The sequence below is a fragment of the Oncorhynchus mykiss genome, unplaced genomic scaffold, assembly GCF_013265735.2.
Source record: "Oncorhynchus mykiss isolate Arlee unplaced genomic scaffold, USDA_OmykA_1.1 un_scaffold_719, whole genome shotgun sequence".
NCBI classification, from domain to species: Eukaryota; Metazoa; Chordata; class Actinopteri; order Salmoniformes; family Salmonidae; genus Oncorhynchus; species Oncorhynchus mykiss.
In genome coordinates, this window is record NW_023494166.1 from 24475 (window position 1) to 42925 (window position 18451).

Sequence of the window (18451 nt, forward strand, 5' to 3'; positions counted from 1 at the left end):
ACAGACCTCCAGACAATCCTTTAGACAGACCTCTAGACAGACCTCCAGACAACCCTCCAGACAATCCTCTAGACAGACCTCTAGACAATCCTCTAGACAGACCTCCAGACAATCCTCCAGACAGACCTCTAGACAATCCTCTAGACAGACCTCTAGACAGACCTCTAGACAATCCTCCAGACAATCCTCTAGACAGACCTCTAGACAATCCTCTAGACAGACTTCCAGACAATCCTCTAGACCGACCTCTAGACAATCCTCCAGACAATCCTCTAGACAATCCTCTAGACAGACCTCTAGACAGACCTCTAGACAATCCTCTAGACAATCCTCTAGACAATCCTCTAGACAGACCTCTAGACAATCCTCCAGACAATCCTCTAGACAGACCTCTAGACAGACCTCTAGACAATCCTCTAGACAATCCTTTAGACAATCCTCTAGACAGACCTCTAGACAATCCTCCAGACAATCCTCTAGACAGACCTCCAGACAATTCTCTAGACAATCCTCTAGACAGACCTCCAGACAATTCTCTAGACAATCCTCTAGACAGACCTCTAGACAATCCTCTAGACAATCCTCTAGACAATCCTCTAGACAGACCTCTGGACAATTCTTGAGACAATCCTTTAGACAATCCTCTAGACAGACCTCTAGACAGTCCTCTAGACAATCCTCTAAACAATCCTATAGACAAACCTCTAGACAATCCTCTAGACAATCCTCTAGACAATCCTCTAGACAGACCTCTAGACAATCCTCTAAACAATCCTCTAGACAAACCTCTAGACAATCCTCTAGACAATCTTCTAGACAATCCTCTAAATAATCCTCTAGACAAACCTCTAGACAATCCTCTAGACACACCTCCAGACAATCCTCTAGACAGACCTCCAGACAATCCTCTAGACAATCCTCTAGACAATCCTCTAGACAGACCTCTAGACAGTGTTAATGAGTATTTGCCGTGTGTTAATGAGTATTTGTCGTGTGTTAATGAGTCCACCCATGAGTTGTTTGTTTGTTTGTTCGTGTATTTGTGTCAGACATTTTATCTGAATGTCTTCCTCTCCCTTCTCCTCTCCCTTCTCCTCTCCCTTCTCCTCTCCCTTCTCCTCTCCTTTCTCCTCTCCCTTCTCCTCTCCCCCTCTCCCCTCCCCCAGGTGGACTGGTTGAAGAATGAGGACACCATAGATCCGTCTCAGGACTCTAACTTCCTGATGACCGTAGAAAATGACCTCATTATTAAACAGGCCCGTCTCTCTGACACGGCCAACTACACCTGTGTGGCACGCAACCAGGTAGCCAAGAGACGCAGTAGTACCGCCACGCTTATCGTCTACGGTGAGGAGCAACACACTCTGCGTCTCATTACAAATCTCAACCAAAGCTGTTTAATACACACACGCAGAAATAAACACACACACACACACACACACACACACACACACACACACACACACACAATATATTATTTTCTGTCAGTCTGACAGCGTCTCTCTCTCAGTGAGTGGGGGCTGGTCTTCGTGGACTGAGTGGTCGGAGTGTAATGCCCAGTGTGGGCGGGGCTGGCAGCGACGGACACGCAGCTGCACCAATCCTGCGCCTCTAAACGGGGGAGCCTTCTGCGAGGGCTCGGCTTTCCAGAGAGTCACATGCACCACGCTGTGTCCAGGTGAGAATGATTAACAGGTGTATGAACCACTCTGTGTCCAGGTGAGAATGATTAACAGGTGTATGAAACACTCTGTGTCCAGGTGAGAATGATTAACAGGTGTATGAACCACTCTGTGTCCAGGTGAGAATGATTAACAGGTGTAAGAACCACTCTGTGTCCAGGTGAGAATGATTAAAACCTCTCTGATCTCCCCATCCCGGATCCGGGATCGTGAATACAGACTCAAGCTCATTACCATAACGCAACGTTAACTATTCATGAAAATCGCAAATGAAATGAAATAAATATGCTAGCTCTCAAGCTTAGCCTTTTGTTAACAACACTGTCATCTCAGATTTTCAAAATATGCTTCTCAACCATAGGAAAACAATCATTTGTGTAACAGTAGCTAGCTAGCGTAGCATTTAGCGTTAGCATTAGCGTTAGCAATTAGCAGGCAACATTTTTCACAAAAAACAGAAAAGCATTCAAATAAAATAATTTACCTTTGAAGAACTTCAGATGTTTTCAATGAGGAGACTCTGTTAGATAGCAAATGTTCAGTTTTTCCTGAAAGATGATTTGTTTAGAGAGAGAAATCATTTGGTGCGTCACGTTTGGCTACCAAAAAAAAACGAAAATCCAGTCATCAATTACGCCGAACTTTTTTCCAAATGAACTCCATAATATCGACTGAAACATGGCAAACGTTGTTTAGAACCAATCCTCAAGGTGTTTTTCACATATCTCTTCGATGATATATCCTTCGTGGAAGTGTACTTTCTGTCCTGAATCCCAGGAGATAATGACCGCAATTGAAGATTACGCACAAATTTAGACAAAGGACACCGGGCGGACCCCTGGAAAATGTAGTCTCTTATGGCCAATCTTCCAATGATATGCCTACAAATACGTCACAATGCTGCAGACATCTTGAAGAAACGACAGAAAGCACAGGCTCGTTCCTGGTGCATTCACAGCCATATAAGGAGCCATTTGAAAACAGAGCTTCAGGATTTCTGCTCATTTCCTGTTCAAAGTTTCATCTTGGTTTCGCCTGTAGAATGAGTTCTGTGGCACTCACAGATAATATCTTTGCAGCATAATCGAGCATCTTTTCGTGACAAAATATTGCGCTTAAAACGGGCACGTTTTTTTATCCAATAATGAAATAGCGCCCCTATAGACTTAACAGGTTTTAACAGGTGTATGAACCACTCTGTGTCCAGGTGAGAATGATTAACAGGTGTATGAACCACTCTGTGTCCAGGTGAGAATGATTAACAGGTGTATGAACCACTCTGTGTCCAGGTGAGAATGATTAACAGGTGTATGAAACACTCTGTGTCCAGGTGAGAATGATTAACAGGTGTAAGAACCACTCTGTGTCCAGGTGAGAATGATTAACAGGTGTATGAACCACTCTGTGTCCAGGTGAGAATGATTAACAGGTGTAAGAACCACTCTGTGTCCAGGTGAGAATGATTAACAGGTGTATGGACATCAGACACAGAGTTTAACCTCATGCAAACTGTATTTATGACTCACAGATCAAGAAGACAAACATTACAAATTAAGCAGACTCTGTTATCCAAATACACTGTTATCCATATACTCTGTTATCCATAGACTCTGTTATCCATATACTCTGTTATCCATAGACTGTTATTCATATACTCGGTTATCCAAATACTCTGTTATCCATAGACTGTTATCCATAGACTCTGTTATCCATATACTCTGTTATCCATATACTCTGTTATCCATAGACTGTTATCCATAGACTGTTATCCATAGACTCTGTTATCCATAGACTGTTATCCATAATCTCTGTTGCACATAGATTGTTATCCATATACTCTGTTATCCATAGACTGTTCTCCATAGACTGTTCTCCAAATACTCTTTTATCCATAGACTGTTATCGATATAGTCTGTTATCCATAGACTCTGTTATCCATATACTCTGTTATCCATAGACTCTGTTATCCATAGACTCTGTTATCCATAAACTCTGTTATCCATAGACTGTTATCCATAGACTGTTATCCATAGACTGTTATCCATAGACTGTTATCCATAGACTGTTCTCCATATACTATTTTATCCATAGACTGTTATCCATATACTCTGTTATCCATAGACTCTGTTATCCATAGACTGTTCTCCATATACTCTTTTATCCATAGACTGTTATCCATATACTCTGTTATCCATATACTCTGTTATCCATAGACTGTTATCCATAGACTGTTATCCATATACTCTGTTATCCATAGACTGTTATCCATATACTCTGTTATCCATAGACTGCTATCCATATACTCTGTTATCCATAGACTGTTATCCATAGACTGTTATCCATAGACTGTTATCCATATACTCTGTTATCCATAGACTGTTATCCATATACTCTGTTATCCATAGACTGTTATCCATATACTCTGTTATCCATAGACTGTTATCCATATACTCTGTTATCCATAGACTGTTATCCATATACTCTGTTATCCATAGACTGTTATCCAAAGACTCTGTTATCCATAGACTGTTATCCATAGACTGTTATCCATAGACTGTTATCCATAGACTGTTATCCATATACTCTGTTATCCATAGACTGTTATCCATATACTCTGTTATCCATAGACTGTTATCCATAGACTGTTATCCATAGACTGTTATCCATATACTCTGTTATCCATATATTCTGTTATCCATAGACTGTTATCCATATATTCTGTTATCCATAGACTGTTATCCATAGACTGTTATCCATATATTCTGTTATCCATATATTCTGTTATCCATAGACTGTTATCCATATATTCTGTTATCCATAGACTGTTATCCATAGACTGTTATCATAGACTGTTATCCATATACTCTGTTATACATAGACTCTGTTATACATATACTCTGTAATCCATATACTCTGTTATCCATATACTGTTATCCATATATTCTGTTATCCATATACTCTGTTATCCATATACTCTGTTATCCATAGACTGTTATCCATAGACTGTTATCCATAGACTGTTATCCATAGACTGTTATCCATAGACTGTTATCCATATACTCTGTTATCCATAGACTGTTATCCATAGACTGTTATCCATATACTCTGTTATCCATATACTCTGTTATCCATAGACTGTTATCCATATACTATGTTATCCATAGACTGTTATCCATAGACTGTTATCCATATACTCTGTTATCCATATATTCTGTTATCCATAGACTGTTATCCATATATTCTGTTATCCATAGACTGTTATCATAGACTGTTATCCATATACTCTGTTATCCATATACTCTGTTATCCATAGACTCTGTTATCCATATACTGTTATCCATAAACTCTGTTATCCATAGACTGTTATCCATATATTCTGTTATCCATAGACTGTTATCCATAAACTCTGTTATCCATAGACTGTTATCCATAGACTGTTATCCATATACTCTGTTATCCATATACTCTGTTATCCATAGACTCTGTTATCCATATACTCTGTTATCCATAGACTGTTATCCATAGACTGTTATCCATAGACTGTTATCCATATACTCTGTTATCCATAGACTCTGTTATCCATAGACTGTTATCCATATACTCTGTTATCCATATACTCTGTAATCCATATACTCTGTTATCCATAGACTGTTATCCATATATTCTGTTATCCATAGACTGTTATCATAGACTGTTATCCATATATTCTGTTATCCATAGACTCTGTTATACATATACTCTGTAATCCATAGACTGTTATCCATATACTCTGTTATCCATAGACTGTTATCCATAGACTCTGTTATCCATATACTCTGTTATCCATAGACTATTATCCATAGACTGTTATCCATAGACTGTTATCCATATACTCTGTTATCCATATACTCTGTTATCCATATACTCTGTTATCCATAGACTCTGTTATCCATATACTCTGTTATCCAAAGACTGTTATCCATAGACTGTTATCCATATACTCTGTTATCCATATACTGTTATCCATAGACTCTGTTATCCATAGACTGTTATACATATACTCTGTTATCCATAGACTCTGTTATCCATAGACTGTTATCCATAGACTGTTATCCATAGACTGTTATCCATATACTCTGTTATCCATAGACTCTGTTATCCATAGACTCTGTTATCCATATACTCTGTTATCCACAGACTCTGTTATCCATAGACTGTTATCCATAGACTCTGTTATCCATATACTCTGTTATCCATAGACTGTTATCCATATACTCTGTTATCCATAGACTCTGTTATCCATAGACTGTTATCCATATACTCTGTTATCCATAGACTGTTCTCCATATACTCTGTTATCCATAGACTGTTATCCATATACTCTGTTATCCATAGACTGTTATCCATATACTCTGTTATCCATAGACTGTTCTCCATATACTCTGTTATCCATAGACTGTTATCCATGTACTCTGTTATCCATAGACTGTTATCCAAATACTCTGTTATCCATAGACTGTTATCCATAGACTGTTATCCATAGACTCTGTTATCCATAGACTCTGTTATCCATAGACTCTGTTATCCATAGACTGTTATCCATAGACTGTTATCCATAGACTGTTATCCATAGACTCTGTTATCCATAGACTGTTATCCATAGACTCTGTTATCCATAGACTCTGTTATCCATAGACTGTTATCCATAGACTCTGTTATCCATAGACTGTTATCCATAGACTGTTATCCATAGTCTGTTATCCATATACTCTGTTATCCATAGACTGTTATCCATAGACTGTTATCCATAGACTGTTCTCCATATACTCTGTTATCCATAGACTGTTATCCATAGACTGTTCTCCATATACTCTGTTATCCATAGACTGTTATCCATAAACTCTGTTATCCATATACTCTGTTCTCCATAGACTCTGTTATCCATAGACTGTTATCCATATACTCTGTTATCCATATACTGTTATCCATATACTCTGTTATCCATAGACTGTTATCCATAGACTGTTATCCATATACTCTTTATCCATATACTCTGTTATCCATATACTCTGTTATCCATATACTCTTTTATCCATATACTCTGTTATCCATAGACTCTGTTATCCATATACTCTGTTATCCATAGACTGTTATCCATATACTATGTTATCCATAGACTGTTATCCATAATCTCTGTTGCACATAGACTGTTATCCATATACTCTGTTATCCATAGACTGTTATCCATATACTCTGTTATCCATAGACTGTTATCCATATACTCTGTTATCCATAGACTCTGTTATCCATATACTCTGTTATCCATAGACTCTGTTATCCATATACTCTGTTATCCATAGACTGTTATCCATATACTCTGTTATCCATAGACTGTTATCCATATACTCTGTTATCCATAGACTGTTATCCATATACTCTGTTATCCATATACTCTGTTATCCATAGACTGTTATACATATACTCTGTTATCCATATACTCTGTTATCCATAGACTCTGTTATCCATATACTCTGTTATCCATAGACTCTGTTATCCATAGACTGTTATCCATAGACTCTGTTATCCATAGACTGTTATCCATATACTCTGTTATCCATAGACTCTGTTATCCATAGACTGTTATCCATAGACTGTTATCCATAGACTGTTATCCATATACTCTGTTATCCATAGACTCTGTTATCCATAGACTCTGTTATCCATATACACTGTTATCCATAGACTCTGTTATCCATAGACTGTTATCTATATACTCTGTTATCCATAGACTCTGTTATCCATATACTCTGTTATCCATAGACTGTTATCCATAGACTGTTATCTATATACTCTGTTATCCATAGACTCTGTTATCCATATATTCTGTTATCCATAGACTGTTATCCATAGACTCTGTTATCCATAGACTGTTATCTATATACTCTGTTATCCATAGACTGTTATCCATAGACTCTGTTATCCATAGACTGTTATCTATATACTCTGTTATCCATAGACTGTTATCCATAGACTGTTATCCATATACTCTGTTATCCATAAACTCTGTTATCCATAGACTGTTATCCATAGACTCTGTTATCTATATACTCTGTTATCCATAGACTGTTATCCATAGACTCTGTTATCTATATACTATGTTATCCATAGACTGTTATCCATAGACTCTGTTATCCATAGACTCTGTTATCCATATATTCTGTTATCCATATACTCTGTTATCCATAGACTGTTATCCATAGACTCTGTTATCCATAAACTCTGTTATCCATAGACTGTTATCCATAGACTCTGTTATCTATAGACTCTGTTTTCCATAGACTGTTATCCATAGACTGTTATCCATAGACTGTTATCCATAGACTATGTTATCCATAGACTGTTATCCATAGACTCTGTTATCCATAGACTGTTATCCATAGACTGTTATCCATATACTCTGTTATCCATAGACTGTTATCCATAGACTCTGTTATCCATAGACTCTGTTATCCATATACTTTTTTATCCATAGACTCTGTTATCCATGGACTCTGTTATCCATAGACTCTGTTATCCATAGACTGTTATCCATAGACTCTGTTATCCAAGCCTCTAACTCCTGATCTCTGACCCCTATAGTGGACGGAGGCTGGACGGACTGGGCCAAGTGGTCAGCGTGTGGGACAGAATGTACCCATTGGAGGAGCAGGGAGTGTCAGGCCCCCCCTCCCCGGAATGGAGGACAGCACTGTAGTGGGAGTATGATGGAGAGCAAGAACTGCACCGATGGACTCTGTACACGCAGTGAGTTACAGGGAGGGAGGGAGGGAGAGAGAGGGAGGGAGGGAGGGAGGGAGGGAGAGAGGGGGGAGGGAGGGAGGGAGGGAGAGAGGGAGGGGGGGAGGGAGGGAGGGAGAGAGAGGGAGGGAGGGAGGGAGGGAGGGAGGGAGGGAGGGAGGGAGGGAGGGAGGGAGGGAGGGAGGGAGGGAGGGAGGGAGGGAGGGAGGGAGGGAGAGAGAGGGAGGGAGGGAGGGAGAGAGGGAGAGAGGCAGGGAGGGAGGGAGGGGGGAGAGAGGCAGGGAGGGAGGGAGGGAGGGAGGGGGGGAGAGAGGCAGGGAGGGAGGGAGGGAGGGAGGGAGGGGGGGGGTGGAGAGGGGGAGAATACACATATGACCTGGGACAGATAACCAATCAGATTAACCAGAGGTGCTGTCCGTCATGATTTAGACCAATCAGATTAGCCAGAGGAGCTGTCCGTCATGATTTAGACCAATCAGATTAGCCAGAGGTGCTGTCCGTCAAGATTTAGACCAATCAGATTAGCCAGAGGAGCTGTCCGTCATGATTTAGACCAATCAGATTAGCCAGAGGAGCTGTCCGTCATGATTTAGACCAATCAGATTAGCCAGAGGAGCTGTCCGTCATGATTTAGACCAATCAGATGGACCTGATTCATTCTGCTTCTCCTCTCAGTTGTTATTCGAACTGCCTTTTTTGAATTTTCTGAAGCGGCCAACCAGGTGGTACATCAGGATGATGCAGAGATGGAGCATAGACACACACACACACACACACACGCAGAGGCAGAGAGAGAGCTGGGAAGACAAGTCTACCCTAGACAGATGTTCAGCAGTGGAGTTTGGGTTCACAAGTAGAAAAGACACGCCAACCGATAAACACACAGATGGGGGGGTCATGGTGATGGGAGGGTGGTGTGTGTGTGTGTGTGTGTGTGTGTGTGTGTGTGTGTGTGTGTGTGTGTGTGTGTGTGTGTGTGTGTGTGTGTGTGGTGCGTGCACAGGGGTGTGAAACTAAAGGAGAGCACAGAGTCGGAAGGAGTGCAGTGTGCAACGACACGAGAGAGGAGAGGAGGAGAGGAGAGAGGGATGAGGAGAGAGGAGGAGAAGAGGAGAGAGGGATGAGGAGAAAGGAGGAAAGGAGAGAGGGAGGAGGAGAGGAGAGAGGGAGGAGGAGAGGAGAGAGGGATGAGGAGAGAGGAGGAAAGGAGAGAGGGAGGAGGAGAGGAGAGAGGGATGAGGAGAGAGGAGGAGGGGGTGGAGAGGAGAGAGGGATGAGGAGGAGGGGGAGGAGAGAGGAGGATGGGAGAGAGGGATGAGGAGAGAGGAGGAGAGGAGAGAGGAGGATGGTAGAGAGGGATGAGGAGAGGAGAGAGGGATGAGGAGAGAGGAGGAGAGGAGAGGAGAGGAGGGGAGGAGGAGAGGAGAGAGGAGGAGGGGGGAGGAGAGGGTGAGTCAGATTCATCCTGACAGCCAATGTGCAACTCCTGATGATCTGGGTAGAATCCTGCTGACAGCACATTACACACTCTCTCCACACACACACACACACACACACACACACACACACTCTCTCTCTCTCTCTCCACACACAAACACACACACTCACACACACACACTCACAGACAAAGTACACACAGGCAGTGAGCTACAAACAGGAACTGAGACACACACACCAGACAGAAAGGAGACAGACAAGAGACAGACAGAGGAAGACAGGAGACAGACCGACAGGAGACAGACAGACAGACAGGAGACAGACAGAGGAAGACAGGAGACAGACAGACAGACAGACAGACAGACAGGAGACAGACAGAGGAAGACAGGAGACAGACAGACAGACAGACAGACAGACAGACAGACAGACAGACAGACAGACAGACAGACAGACAGGACGCAGACAGACAGGGGGCAGACAGACAGGAGGCAGACAGACAGGAAGCAGACAGACCGGAGGCAGACAGGAGGCAGACAGGAGGCAGACAGACAGGAAGCAGACAGGAGCCAGACAGACAGGAGGCAGACAGACAGGAGGCAGACAGACAGGAGGCAGGCAGACAGGAGGCAGGCAGACAGGAGGTAGACAGGAGGCAGACAGACAGGAGGCAGGCAGACAGGAGGCAGGCAGACAGGAGGTAGACAGGACGCAGACAGACAGGAGGCAGGCAGACAGGAGGCAGAGAGACAGGAGGCAGACAGACAGGAGGCAGACAGACAGGAGGCAGACAGACAGGAGGCAGACAGGAGACAGGCAGACAGGAGGCAGGCAGACAGGAGGCAGACAGACAGGAGGCAGACAGACAGGAGGCAGAGAGACAGGAGGCAGGCAGACAGGAGGCAGACAGACAGGAGGCAGACAGGAGGCAGACAGACAGGAGGCAGACATACAGGAGGCAGGCAGACAGGAGGCAGGCAGACAGGAGGCAGACAGACAGGAGGCAGGCAGACAGGAGGCAGGCAGACAGGAGGCAGGCAGACAGGAGACAGACATAAATTACTGCAATGAAAATTCCAGATCTTCTGCATAATCAAATAACATTCAGCTCAGACACCCATACATCCCCACAAGACACCAGGGGTCTCTTCAGACACCCATACATCCCCCACAAGACACCAGAGGTCTCTTCACACACCCAGACATCCCCCACAAGACACCAGGGGTCTCTTCAGACACCCATACATCCCCCACAAGACACCAGGGGTCTCTTCAGACACCCATACATCCCCCACAAGACACCAGGGGTCTCTTCAGACACCCATACATCCCCCACAAGACACCAGGGTTCTCTTCACACACCCAGACATCCCCCACAAGACACCAGGGGTCTCTTCAGACACCCATACATCCCCCACAAGACACCAGGGTTCTCTTCACACACCCATACATCCCCCACAAGACACCAGGGGTCTCTTCAGACACCCATACATCCCCCACAAGACACCAGGGGTCTCTTCACACACCATACATCCCCCACAAGACACCATGGGTCTGTTCACACACCCATACATCCCCCACAAGACACCAAGGGTCTCTTCACACACCCATACATCCCCCACAAGACACCAGGGGTCCCTTTACAGTCCTCAAGAACAAAAACGAATTCACAGCAACACACAGTATTATACAGAGACATGATCACATGGAACTACCTTCCATCTCATATTACTCAGCAAACAGCAAAATGACCTTTAAAAAACAGATTTAACAACATCTCATAGAACGACAGGGGCACTGTGAGGGGACACACACCAACACACACAGACACACATCAACACACACACACAGACACACACCAACACACACACACAGACACACACCAACACACACAGACACACACCAACACACACAGACACACACCAACACACACAGACACACACCAACACACACAGACACACTACCACACACAGACACACACCAACACACACAGACACACTAACACACACAGACACACATCAATACACACAGACATACACCAACACACACAGACACACACAGACACACACAGACACACCAACACACACAGACACACACCAACACGCACAGACACACCAACACACACAGACACACACCAACACACACAGACACACACCAACACGCACAGACACACCAACACACACAGACACACACCAATACACACAGACACACTAACACACACAGACACACACAGACACACACAGACACACTAACACACACAGACACACACCAACACACACAGACACACCAACACGCACAGACACACCAACACACACAGACACACACAGACACACCAATACACACAGACACACACCAACACACACAGACACACTAACACACACAGACACACACCAATACACACAGACACACCAACACACACAGACACACTAACACACACAGACACACTAAAACACACAGACACACATCAACACACACAGACACACCAACACACACAGACACACTAACACACACAGACACACCAACACACACAGACACACACCAACACACACAGACACACTAACACACACAGACACACACCAATACACACAGACACACCAACACACACAGACACACCAACACACAGACACACCAACACACACAGACACACCAACACACACAGACACACACAGACACACACACACACACACACTAACACACACAGATACATACAGACACATAGACAAACTCTGACACATACAGACACATAGACAAACTCTGACACACACAGACACACACACACACATTAACACACACAGACACATACAGACACACTCAGACACATACAGACACATAGACAAACTCTGACACATACAGACACATACAGACACACTCAGACACACTCTGACACATACAGACAAACTCTGACACATACAGACCCAACCAAATCATGAGAAAACAAAAATATAATTACTTGACACATTGGAAAGAATTAACAAAAAAACTGAGCAAACTAGAATGCTATTTGGCACTAAACAGAGAGTACACAGTGGCAGAATACCTGACCACTGTGACTTACCCAACTTAAGGAAAGCTTTGACTATGTACAGACTCAGTGAGCATAGCCTTGCTATTGAGAAAGGCCGCCGTAGGCAGACATGGCTCTCAAGAGAAGACAGGCTATGTGCTCACTGCCCACAAAATGAGGTGGAAACTGAGCTGCACTTCCTAACCTCCTGCCCAATGTATGACCACATTAGAGATACATATTTCCCTCAGATTACACAGATCCACAAAGAATTAGATACCAACAAACCCAATTTTGATAAACTCCCATATCTACTGGGTGAAATTCCACAGTGTGCCAATGTCACAGCAGCAGGATTTGTGACCTGTTGCCATAAGAAAAGGGCAACCAGTGAAGAACAAACACCATTGTAAATACAACCCATATTTATGTTGATTTATTTTCCCTTTTGTACTTTAACCGTTTGCAAAGATAGAGAGACGGAGATTGAGAGAGAGAGAAAGAGAGAGAGAAACAGAGAGAGAGAGAGAGAGACAGATTGAGAGAGAGAGAGACAGAGATTGAGAGAGAAACAGAGATTGAGAGAGAGGGAGAGAGAGAGAGAGACAGAGATTGAGAGAGAAACAGAGATTGAGAGAGAGAGAGAGAGACAGAGAGAGAGAGACAGAGATTGAGAGAGAGGCAGAGAGAGAGAGACAGAGAGAGAGAGAGAGACAGAGATTGAGAGAGAGGGAGAGAGAGAGACAGAGAGAGAGAGAGAGAGATTGAGAGAGAGGGAGAGAGAGAGAGAGAGAGAGAGAGAGAGAGGGAGAGAGAGAGAGAGAGACAGAGAGAGAGCGAGAGATACAGAGAGAGACAGAGAGAGCGACAGAGATTGAGAGAGAGAGAGAGAGATTGAGAGAGAGGGAGAGAGAGGGAGACACGCTGTGCTTAAGTATTTGGTATAATATGCTTGTTTTTAACTAGGCTTTGAGAAATGTTATTTTTGATAACAGATGTTGTGTTCAGATGAACTTTATTGGTAGACTTTGTGATGCTAGTTTGCCGATCTCTTGGGGGCATCTGTCCCAAACGGCACTCTATAAATCCCTGTCTGGTGCACTCCTTTTGACCAGTCTTATGGACCCTCAACAGTAGTGCACTCCTTTTGACCAGAGTCTTATGGACCCTCAACAGTAGTGCGCTACTTTTGACCAGAGTCTTATGGACCCTCAACAGTAGTGCGCTACTTGACACTGAACAGGGTGCTATTTGGGACTGATTCTCATTGGCTGTAACGTGTTTATTTCCATAACCAGCTGCTCCGTCTCCATCTTCTCGTTGTTTGTACAGATAAGAAGGCTTCTATTGAACACACCAGTTATCGTGAGTTCACCTCTACATGACCTTTCACCTTTACATCACTTTACTCTGTGTCCTTCCTGTTTACCCCCCTCCCCCCCACCCGCTGTCTTTCCATTAGTGTGCATGCCTACATACAAGAGTGTGTGTGTGAGTGTGTGTGTGTGTGTGTGTGTGTGTGTGTGTGTGTGTGTGTGTGTGTGTGTGTGTGTGTGTGTGTGTGTGTGTGTGTGTGTGTGTGTGTGAGTACGCGTGTGTGTGTGTGTGCGTGCGTGCGTGCGTGCGAGTGAGTGAGTGTGCAGTTAAGGAGTCATCATAGCACATGTGCTGGCCTGTACACACACACACACACACACACACACACACACACACATTGCATGTAATGTCCTGTCTGTGTAGAAATGTCACCCCACCTTCATGTCGCCTCAGATGTACTCCACTGTAGGGCTACGTCCCCATTGGCACCCTATTCCCTATGTAGTGCACTACTTTAGACCAGGGCCCTATGGGGAATGGCACCCTATTGGTCCTGGTCTAAAGTAGTGCACTACATAGGGAATAGAGTGCCATTCCTCATAGGGCCCTGGTCTAAAGTAGTGCACTACATAGGGAATAGGGTGCCATTCCCCATAGGGCTCCGGTCTAAAGTAGTGCACTACATAGGGAATAGAGTGCCATTCCTCATAGGGCCCTGGTCTAAAGTAGTGCACTACATAGGGAATAGGGTGCCATTCCCCATAGGGCTCCGGTCTAAAGTAGTGCACTACATAGGGAATAGAGTGCCATTCCTCATAGGGCCCTGGTCTAAAGTAGTGCACTACATAGGGAATAGGGTGCCATTCCCCATAGGGCTCCGGTCTAAAGTAGTGCACTACATAGGGAATAGAGTGCCATTCCCCATAGGGCTCTGGTCTAAAGTAGTGCACTACATAGGGAATAGGGTGCCATTCCCCATAGGGCCCTGGTCTAAAGTAGTGCACTACATAGGGAATAGGGTGCCATTCCCCATAGGGCCCTGGTCTAAAGTAGTGCACTACATAGGGAATAGGGTGCCATTCCCCATAGGGCTCCGGTCTAAAGTAGTGCACTACATAGGGAATAGGGTGCCATTCCCCATAGTCTCCGGTCTAAAGTAGTGCACTACATAGGGAATAGGGTGCCATTCCCCATAGGGCCCTGGTCTAAAGTAATGCACTACATAGGGCATAGGGTGCCATTCCCCATAGGGCCCTGGGTCTATAGTGCACTACATAGGGAATAGGGTGCCATTTTAGAGGCAGATATAGCCTCACCTCACCTTCCTGTCCACCCTTGTTCTGTCTGTTGTCCCCCCTGTTGTCCACCCTGGTTCCGTCTGTTGTCCACCCTGGTTCTGTCTGTTGTTCACCCTGGTTCTGTCTGTTGTTCACCCTGGTTCTGTCTGTTGTCCACCCTGGTTCTGTCTGTTGTCCACCCTGTTGTTCACCCTGGTTCTGTCTGTTGTCCCCCCTGTTGTTCACCCTGGTTCTGTCTGTTGACCACCCCGGTTCTGGCTGTTGTTCACCCGGGTTCTGTCTGTTGTCCACCCTGTTGTCCACCCTGGTTCTGTCTGTTGTCCCCCCTGTTGTCCACCCTGGTTCTGTCTGTTGTCCACCCTGGTTCTGTCTGTTGTCCACCCTGGTTCTGTCTGTTGTTCACCCTGGTTCTGTCTGTTGTTCACCCTGGTTCTGTCTGTTGTCCACCCTGGTTCTGTCTGTTGTCCACCCTGTTGTTCACCCTGGTTCTGTCTGTTGTCCCCCCTGTTGTTCACCCTGGTTCTGTCTGTTGACCACCCCGGTTCTGGCTGTTGTTCACCCGGGTTCTGTCTGTTGTCCACCCTGTTGTCCACCCTGGTTCTGTCTGTTGTCCACCCTGTTGTGCACCCCGGTTCTGTCTGTTGTTCACCCGGGTTCTGTCTGTTGTTCACCCTGGTTATGTCTGTTGTCCACCCTGGTTCTGTCTGTTGTCCACCCTGGTTCTGTCTGTTGTCCACCCCGGTTCTGTCTGTTGTTCACCCGGGTTCTGTCTGTTGTCCACCCTGTTGTTCACCCCGGTTCTGTCTGTTGTCCACCCCGGTTCTGTCTGTTGTCCACCCTGGTTCTGTCTGTTATCCACCCCGGTTCTGTCTGTTGTCCACCCCGGTTCTGTCTGTTGTCCACCCTGTTGTCCACCCTGGTTCTGTCTGTTGTCCACCCTGGTTCTTTCTGTTGTTCACCCTGGTTCTGTCTGTTGTCCACCCTGGTTCTGTCTGTTGTCCACCCCGGTTCTGTCTGTTGTCCACCCTGGTTCTGTCTGTTGTCCACCCTGGTTCTGTCTGTTGTCCACTCCGGTTCTGTCTGTTGTCCACCCTGGTTCTGTCTGTTGTCCACCCCGGGTTCTGTCTGTTGTCCACCCTGGTTCTGTCTGTTGTCCACCCCGGTTCTGTCTGTTGTCCACCCTGGTTCTGTCTGTTGTTCACCCTGGTTCTGTCTGTTGTCCACCCCGGTTCTGTCTGTTGTCCACCCCGGGTTCTGTCTGTTGTCCACCCTGGTTCTGTCTGTTATCCACCCCGGGTTATGTCTGTTGTCCACCCTGGTTCTGTCTGTTATCCACCCCGGTTCTGTCTGTTGTCCACCCTGGTTCTGTCTGTTGTCCACCCCGGTTCTGTCTGTTGTCCACCCCGGGTTCTGTCTGTTGTCCACCCTGGTTCTGTCTGTTATCCACCCCGGGTTCTGTCTGTTGTCCACCCTGGTTCTGTCTGTTATCCACCCCGTGTTATGTCTGTTATCCACCCCGGGTTATGTCTGTTATCCACCCCGGGTTATGTCTGTTGTCCAATCTTGTCCAGTTTGTCAACTCTGAGTGAGTAACGCAAGGCTCTGAACCAAAGAACCGAGGTTGAACCCCCCCCCTAACACAGGTCTGACATGCTAGAGTGGACAGGGCTTGACGGTAGAGTAAGGCTGAGCAAATGTGGTCTGTGTCGGGAAAAAAAAAACGCTACTAGCCTCCAAATCTTTTCTTCCTCCTTCCACGAGAAATTCATTTAGTGTTTTGTTGATGGTGACGGAAGGCGTTGTCTCAGCCCGCCACTCCAGAGTCTCCCATTTAGTGTTTTGTTGATGGTGACGGAAGGTGTTGTCTCAGCCCGCCACTCCAGAGTCTCCCATTGAGTGTTTTGTTGATGGTGACGGAAGGCGTTGTCTCAGCCCGCCACTCTAGAGTCTCCCATTGAGTGTTTTGTTGATGGTGACGGAAGGTGTTGTCTCAGCCCGCCACTCCAGAGTCTCCCATTGAGTGTTTTGTTGATGGTGACGGAAGGCGTTGTCTCAGCCCGCCACTCCAGAGTCTCCCATTGAGTGTTTTGTTGATGGTGACGGAAGGCGTTGTCTCAGCCCGCCACTCCAGAGTCTCCCATTTAGTGTTTTGTTGATGGTGACGGAAGGTGTTGTCTCAGCCCGCCACTCCAGAGTCTCCCATTTAGTGTTTTGTTGATGGTGACGGAAGGCGTTGTCTCAGCCCGCCACTCCAGAGTCTCCCATTTAGTGTTTCGACAGAAGGCGTTGTCTCAGCCTGCCACTCCAGAGTCTCCCATTTAGTGTTTTGTTGATGGTGACGGAAGGCGTTGTCTCAGCCTGCCACTCCAGAGTCTCCCATTTAGTGTTTTGTTGATGGTGACGGAAGGCGTTGTCTCAGCCCGCCACTCCAGAGTCTCCCATTGAGTGTTTTGTTGATGGTGACGGAAGGCGTTGTCTCAGCCCGCCACTCCAGAGTCTCCCATTGAGTGTTTTGTTGATGGTGACGGAAGGTGTTGTCTCAGCCCGCCACTCCAGAGTCTCCCATTTAGTGTTTTGTTGATGGTGACGGAAGGCGTTGTCTCAGCCCGCCACTCCAGAGTCTCCCATTGAGTGTTTTGTTGATGGTGACGGAAGGCGTTGTCTCAGCCCGCCACTCCAGAGTCTCCCATTGAGTGTTTTGTTGATGGTGACGGAAGGTGTTGTCTCAGCCCGCCACTCCAGAGTCTCCCATTTAGTGTTTTGTTGATGGTGACGGAAGGCGTTGTCTCAGCCCGCCACTCCAGAGTCTCCCATTTAGTGTTTAATTAGGTTGAGATATGGCGACTGAGACGGCCATGGTATTTTTTATAGATTTTTATTTCACCTATATATGGTTTACATACATAGTTTTCATGTCCATCTAACCAATCAGTGACCAC

The 18451-nt window shown here is 45.4% G+C and overlaps 1 protein-coding gene across 1 annotated transcript in view; it reads left to right on the forward strand.

Moving 5' to 3' along the window:
* LOC110512585 (netrin receptor UNC5B) overlaps positions 1–18451 on the forward strand; it is a 34390-nt gene that overhangs the window by 5773 nt on the left and 10166 nt on the right. Inside the window, exons 5-8 of the mRNA XM_036974596.1 lie at positions 1167–1347; positions 1511–1678; positions 8301–8465; positions 14230–14262. Of these exons, the coding sequence (XP_036830491.1) occupies positions 1167–1347; positions 1511–1678; positions 8301–8465; positions 14230–14262 (547 nt within the window). The remainder of the gene's footprint in view (positions 1–1166; positions 1348–1510; positions 1679–8300; positions 8466–14229; positions 14263–18451) is intronic.